This window comes from Macrobrachium nipponense, chromosome 39 (assembly GCF_015104395.2).
Source record: "Macrobrachium nipponense isolate FS-2020 chromosome 39, ASM1510439v2, whole genome shotgun sequence".
Classification (NCBI taxonomy): domain Eukaryota; kingdom Metazoa; phylum Arthropoda; class Malacostraca; order Decapoda; family Palaemonidae; genus Macrobrachium; species Macrobrachium nipponense.
The window spans coordinates 60,231,393-60,239,447 of record NC_061099.1 but is presented as its reverse complement, the minus strand read 5'-3'; the positions used below and the strand labels follow the sequence as shown (position 1 = coordinate 60,239,447).

Here is an 8,055-nt window from a genome sequence, read left to right as displayed (position 1 = left end):
ATTATAATCATATATATATATATATATATATATATATATATATATATATATATATATACATACATATATATATATATATATATATCTATATATATATATATATATATATATATATATATATATATATAATATACAGGATCAACTGGTCATATTTTACCAGATAAATATTGAGTGTACGTAAATACACACACACTTATATGCATTTGTATATATGTGTGTGTACATTTATAAATCTGTACACACACACAAGCACGCACGTGCGCGCACACATATTTATAATGTATATATGGGAATTAGTGGCCACATTTTACTGGATACGTGTGTACCTACTTGCAATAGTCACAATGCCCTCTTAACATTTCAAATTCTTCTCACGTTTAGGATATGCTTGTCACTACAAAGCCTTAGATCTAAATACTATGATATGAATTAATACTAATGTCTCTTAGGAATATTTGAATCATCTTCCAGCGCATTCGAACGATGACACGTCGCAGATATGTTAACATAAACAATAGCTTCCAGGTCTACCAATCGTCAAGCATTCTTTAACAGCAAGCAAGAAATGGCATCACTGTGAAAGCGGTATCACCATCGATTAAGTTCAGCATGTTTAGCTGCCTAGTACTTCAGGGAACTTTTTTAGCCAAAGTTTTGACCGCATGTTTGTCAAAGTATTTTTTACAGCCATTCTCGGCGTCTTGTAAAACAAACCAACGAAAAAAATATCTAGCAGTCATAATTTCTATTCTAAAGGTTTGGAACACACTTAGCAAATTGTTAAATAAGGACTACCAGATCTAAAAGTCTTTGACTTATCAGAAATAAAATTGTTATTAAAAAGGACAATGAAAAATTCCTGCTCGATCAAAAGGTATAAGTCTAGCGTAGGCTTAGCCCCGATTCTCTTTCTTATTTATTTTCTTTAGGGCTATTTTTTTTTTCATTGGCATGATGATTTGATAGCTTTTACTTCAGAGAAATAATTTTTTACATATCTGAGATAAAGTTACAATTTGAATGAGGTTTAAGGATATCGTATTTTACCAAATGAGTAGGCTAGTTGGAAGTGATAGCCTTGGTGTAGCCTAGGCTACCAAACTTCATTTTCTTGCTGCTACCAATCTGTCATTCATTTCGTTTGATGAAAACAAATTTACCCAAGATTTGTTAAGCATCAAAAGTCCACTATTTTTACTTTTGAATTAAATCACGGAAGCTGTCTTCTGCGGTTTGTTTCTGTCGTCCTGAAATACGCTACGCTTAGTATTAAGTATTTCTTTAAACAAGCCTAACGTTGGCTTTACATGTCTAACAAATGAAAAACTAGTGGCATAGACAGTATCCTACAGGCCTACCTACTGCATAGAATTCTTAATGACTGACAGAATACGGCAGGTATCCTAATGCATGACAGTAACATGTTTAAGTGACAATACTTGTTGAAACTACCTGTATCATATAGGCCTAGTTAATACTAAGCGTTTCTAATAACGAGCCAAATATTTTCTTGCTAAGTATTATAAGACATATACAGGATTAATAATGATGTTCTGATTCCAAAAGCGAAATCGTCACTATATACTTTCGTTCCACACTAACATGCTGACAATCTGTTATTGTTAACAAGCGTTTCTACTGCTAACAAATATCCGTCTTCAGCGCAAAATTACGGGTAAATGACATCCAGTATTCTTTGCTTACCTGCGAAATGTTATTTAGTTTTGTCTTGAAGAATTCCTGTCCCCTTTCTGCTGTCATATGCAGCACAACGTATCCCTTTAAAGATCATGAACGAAAAAATCGCTAGATACTCGATACAGTTTCCGTGGTTACTGGGTTTTCCGACACTGTGCGACTTGCAAGCAGCACCGGCCTGGTGGCGTTTCACCAAAATATACGTAGTACTAGTTTACAGATGACATCTCCGTTAATGTTATAAATTCACTAGTCTTCAAATAAACCAGACGCTGTCGCTCTATTGTTATCAGATATTTTTATCTATTCAATTTTACTTCTCCACTGTCGGTGAGAGTAAGTTTAATACATTATCAGTGCAATTTTTTTACAGTTTAGTTCAGTTTTTTGCAGCTAGTCCTACAAGAATTTCTATGTCTTTTAGGCTAGTATTTTTAATCAAAATAAATTAAAGAACCATGAGTAAATACAGAACTACATAGCTCATTATGAAAAGTATTGTCGTGCTGAAAATGTATGCTCTTTTCAGATAACTAAAAATCTGGAAGACTTTTCTGGTGTCAGCTTCATCGACATGGTGACATGGGATAAAACCTTGGATTTCTCTAGCCTCCGTGTGGTAAATATATATAAATATTTCAGTAATGAGTCATCATTAGACACCTGTCCTCTCTTTCATCCTAAGAAAAGATTTTCTAACCTCAGTTTTACGATTATCTCATTTCGGGTCAGACAATTTTTCTGAAACCAGTTGTCCTAGAATATTTTGAGAAATAATACCATTCATTATCATATTAACAGAACTTTGAAAGGTGACTGGCAGTTCTAAAGTCACAATTCCTATACGAAATTCTACGCCCTCGTTCAGAATGAAGGAATTGGAGATTAATGACATTGAAATTAAACTAAAGTATTCTGCCCGTCAACCAACATACATACTTTTTTCTGGTGTTAGCTGTACTATTTCATAAGATTTAAGCTCCTTAACATCGCTGACGCTCTATGCTGAAGCTGACAGAAAGAGATCCTGTGAAAATGGCGCAATGATGAAAGTTTAGCATCTAAATCTGGAGATACAGTTTAATATTTTCATAAGCTTTCTTACCGACGTCATAGCACAATCTAATGCTTAAAGTTGATGTCAGAAGAGCCTAAGATTTACATTAGATTTGTTAATTTTCGCTTACTCAAGGAGAAACCCTACAAACCATTTTGTTATTGTTATTGTTGTTTTTCTTGTTGGGGGTGTAGGAAGAGCCTAGAAAGGTCTGAAAAAGTTGTTTCGTGTTGAGTTTAAGATACAGGAATTTTAGGATAGGATGTTCATGATTTATTCATTAGAATGAAACTTAAAAAATAAATAATGTGCATGTTAAACAGTGCAGAAAATTTATTTCTAATAAAATATATAGTATTTATTTTAATTTTCGTTGGTGAAACAAGGCTCTATTTAACAGTAGATTAGCACGTTTTAATCTATTTGGCGTACTGAATTTACTTTTAGGCAATGTTTCGGTTTGGTTATTTTGTTTTTCCATTTATAACTGAGAATATATGAACAAGTTTAATTTGTGTACTTTTCATTTGATCTTTGTTAGTATAAGTAGTACTAGTATGAATATTAATTACCAACACCACTTCACGTTAAGTTAGAAATAGAATGTTTGCAACTTAAGCATGAGGGGAAAATCTTGTACGCATCCCGAGTAAGCTGGAGGTCGCATTACGCCTTGATCTAAAAAAAAACTTAAAAAAAAACTTTTTATAAAAAAAAAAACTTTATCTCCGAAATGTTGGCTTGGGCAATGGCTCCCCTCTTGTCAAAATACGGTTGTTTACTGGCAAGAGTTCGAACCTCACTTTTTAATAACGGTTCCTATCTCCAATGAAAGGCCTCATCTAGGGATGAACATTACCAGACCTATTCAGCCTTTCGTTACATTCTAATTCATTATTTACAGTTCTTAAATGTGCCCTAAGATCCGAGAAAAGATGAAATCTCGGATTTCTCTACGGAAAGAATAGCTGCATTTAAACACAGTTAAGATATACGATCACGGTTACTACACTAGCATATTAACTCGAAGACATTAATTACTTGCGTTTCTCAAAATTAACCAAATCTCATCTTAAAAGTATCAATACAGCTGTATATTCATAATAATAATATGACTAGAGATAACGAGTAACGATATTTTTGAAATGTTTACCATTTTGATAAACGAATACCTTCTCATCTCCACAGCTACAAGGAACTTCCAAATCCCCTTTCCTGATCATAGCAAGTGACTCGTATGATTACCTGAATTCCCTAATTACAGCACTATACGAAAGGAATCTCCTAGTCTGGTCCACAAGGCTTTTAATAGTCACAAGACTCCCACTTCAAGTAATCCACCATTTAAAGGAGATTCTTTCCAACGTCAATGGAATGGTACTTACTAAATACAAAAATGGTTATACTCAAGGGTAATACAAATTATTTCCTAATTTGTTATACAATGAATAATTCCCATTTTGAGCATATTATCAGAGAATAATCTGTTTAGGTTTATATGATAGTTTCTTTTTATACTCTGTGGAATAATACCAAATATATCTTTAATGCCATACAATGGTGTCTTTCCTTTCAGATGGTATACGTATGTATTCATACCTTATAGCCACAGGGCTCTGAAAATAGCCAGATGGAGCCAAACAGGATTCCATTACTTGACCAGCTACCGGATGTTCCCAGAGAAATTCCTTAGGTAAATCATTTTCGGTCTTATTTTCAGAATGCTCCATGCTTTTCACTCTCTCTCTCTCTCTCTCTCTCTCCTCTCTCTTTCTCTCTCTCTCGTCTCTCTCTCTCTCTCTCTCTCTCTCTCTTTATATATATATATATATATTATATATTATATATATATATATATATATTATTAGTATATATATATATATATGTGTGTGTGTGTGTGTGTGTGTGTGTGTGTGTGTGTGTGACTGGTAAAATATAGTATTTTCAATCTATATTTTGGCATTTTATGGGCTCCTTTTATTAGATATATATATATATATTATATACTATATATATATATATATATATATATATATATATATATATTGAAATGTTTAGTATATGATACTAATAAGAACCGAATGTTTAGATACATAAATTGGGGTAAATCTGAATGTATTAAGAGGGGGAAGAAGCAAACCTGGGGAAGACTGAATAGATTGTCTGAAAGAGGGAGGGTGAGTATGAGATAAGTGAAAGCTTTAGTGAGTGTATGGGGCGTGAATTGCTAATGTACGGAAGTATACAATTAAATGGAAAGTTTTAGCGAAAACATGCCATTACAACTGCACTTGAGAGGTTGATTTTATAAAATCATGATGACAACAATTAACAAGGAAGGACCAATTTGTTCATTTCTAAGATGTGAAGGTATGATAGACGTATAGGATTTAATGGTACTAGATGATACTCTGCTCAGCTGAATAAGTTGTACATATAGGTGTTGGTCAAGAGGGGGATGACAGAGGGTATGGATCTTTGTTACTTGCACCATTTTGTATTTTCAAATTGGAAAGCCTATGTTTCGTACTCGAGGTGCCTGACAACTGTTATTCGCTTGCTTTCTTATTGATTTCAGCACTAGTAATACCTTAGCCATCCTACCCTATTAATTTCTTTGGCTCATATCTAATTTCATAACACATCTATGAAATCATGCCCTCTGCAACATTAGTGTATTTAATTAATTAGTTCCTTAAATGTTATGCTTCAGGTTACTGGACGGAGGGCACCTGATATCTACTTCAGAGGTCTACCCTCCGCATATCATGGAGAAAGAGAACTCCAACGAAGATGACAGAATTCTAAGGAATCCTTTTCGCGGCCCCGGAGTCGAAATCTTGAAGATTTTATCGGCTGTTATTAACTTTACGTGAGGCAACAAAATTGTTTTCGTGATTATTCAAGTTAAAGCAGGACATCAGATCTTTCTCTCTCTCTCTCTCTCTCTCTCTCTCTCTCTCTCTCTCTCTCTCTCTCTCTCTACTTGTTTATTTCTTCACTAATGGAAGTCGTAAAGAATTGAGCAATTTGTAATAATGCTTCCTAAATCATCATTATTATTTCTTACCGTGTTTTTAAAACGTAATTAAAATTTGAATACGAGGAAAGAGGATAGATTTTCTTTATAAACAGACAGTTGATTTCATCATCTATCAAACAGCTGGTGTTATGCCGGATTTCGATTTTGATTTGATTGATATAGAATTCTGGCATTATGCCAAGCACTGGGCAACTAAGGTCATTCAGCGCTGAAACGGAAATTGCCAGTACAAGGTTTAAAAGGTGTAACGGGAGGAAAACCTCAAAGCATTTGCACTATGAATCAATTGTTAGGAGAGGGTGGGCAGCAAGGTGGACGAAAAGGAATATGAACGGAGGTACAGTAAAAGGAATAAAAGTAGTTGCATGAGCGGAGGTAGAGTAAAAGGAATGAAATTAGTTGCAGCTAGGAGCCGAAGGGACGCTGCTGCAAAGAACCTTAAGTAATGCCTACATTGCACCGAATGAGGTGCACTGACGGCACTAACCCCTTACGCAGTGTGTTATGCCGGAGAATAGGAAAATATGTTATTATTGATAAATTTAACAACGCACTATTGTTCCTTACACCAAAAGACCAACCTAAGGCTGCGGTCCCACCAAATCCGCCAGGTGCGTCCAACACTGCCGAAGCGGCCTGGTCCGTCTAAAAAAGCATGTCCGACTTCTGCGTATGGCGCCCCACCAGACAAACAAGACGGATAAGTTCATGAGCACTTGCCATCATGGATTCATGACATAAATTTAGACAGAAGAAAGACTGGAGAATATCATACATTCTTTCATAAGTTATGGCAGCACCCAGACCAGTTTTTTTAATGTTGCAAGAGGTCGCAGAAAAGCTTTGACTTGACTCACAAGGGCATTCAATCTCGGATATGAATATTTGACGCTAATTACAGACGAGCTTGTTTGTTTGTATGGTGTGTTTACATTGCATGGAACCAGTGGTTATTCAGCAACGGGACCAACGGCTTTACGTGACTACCGAGCCACGTCGAGAGTGAACTTCTATCACCAGAAATGACAGACGAGCAATATCAACGGAAGAGACGGAAATGCTTATGGACGGACGAAGCCGCTTTGGCAGTGTGTCGGGACGCACCTGACGGATTTGGTCGGACCGCAGCCTAAGTATTTCCAAGCAAGGAAGTCAAGATCTCTTCATTTAAATACGAAGTGAGATTCAGGAGGTGAAATCAATTTTGACTTACAGGACTACAGTCATTCGGCCGCCAGATGGTGCTTACGGCGTTCGCTCCTCGAATGGTACTTGGAATGGCATGATAGGGATGCAGAAAAGGAAGGTGAGTTCTTTCTTTAAAAAGTGTTTATCAGTTTTATCTTAATTCAAAGGCCGATGGAACGAAAATCCAGTGCCATAATCCAGTCTACACACTGGTAACCAGAAGCAGAAGGAAACAAGTAAAAAAAAAAAAACTTCGGCACAATCGAGTTTTCTGTATAGCGTATAAAGATGTATGTAACTCTCAGTCATGACCCCTGAAACTCTCAGCCGCGGCCCATGAAACTCTCAGCCGCGGCCCATGAAACTTTCAGCCACATCCCAGCGGCGCCCTGTGTTGCGATTATGGCTAAATTTAACCTTCAATAAAACAAAAACTACTGAGGCTAAAGGGCTGTAATTTGATATGTTTGATTATTAGAGGGCGGACGATCAGCATACCAAATTATAGCCTTCTAGCCTCAGTAGTTTTTACGATCTGAGGACGGACAGAAAAAGTGCGGACGGCAGAAAACTAAAATATGAGACTGCCCAGATTCCTCATTTATAAGATGCAATGCGTCACTACTCCAAATCAATTTGCCTTGTACATCTTACAGTTTATTTCCATTTCTATCTATTTATTTATATATTAATTCATCTTTGTCTTTTAACAGGTGATTCTTACTTTCTGTATTTATTATTATCTTCATTTCTTTCAACTGAACGCCATATTCTTTGGAAGCTTGAATATCAAGTAGTGTCTGGGATTAGCATCACAATTTACTTAGCTTCTCTTCCACCAATATAACGTGTTCAAGCTTCGAATAATAATGATCTATTTCCTAAGGTCACTGAACTAATATTAAAATATATAAATACATACAGACATATATACATGTACAAATACACACACACACTCATATATACATATACATATATATATTATATATATAATATATATATATATATATATATATATATATATATATATATATATATATATACATATATAACAAGTCCCATTCAATAA

The 8,055-nt window shown here is 35.2% G+C and overlaps 1 protein-coding gene across 1 annotated transcript in view; it reads left to right on the top strand.

Annotated features, from left to right (window-relative positions):
- Positions 1–2,272: 2,272 nt before the first annotated feature.
- LOC135210478 (glutamate receptor ionotropic, kainate 3-like) overlaps positions 2,273–8,055 on the top strand; it is a 17,488-nt gene continuing 11,705 nt past the window's right edge. Inside the window, exons 1-4 of the mRNA XM_064243369.1 lie at positions 2,273–2,317; positions 3,944–4,167; positions 5,469–5,627; positions 7,014–7,104. Coding sequence (XP_064099439.1) covers positions 2,273–2,317; positions 3,944–4,167; positions 5,469–5,627; positions 7,014–7,104 — 519 coding nt within the window. The remainder of the gene's footprint in view (positions 2,318–3,943; positions 4,168–5,468; positions 5,628–7,013; positions 7,105–8,055) is intronic.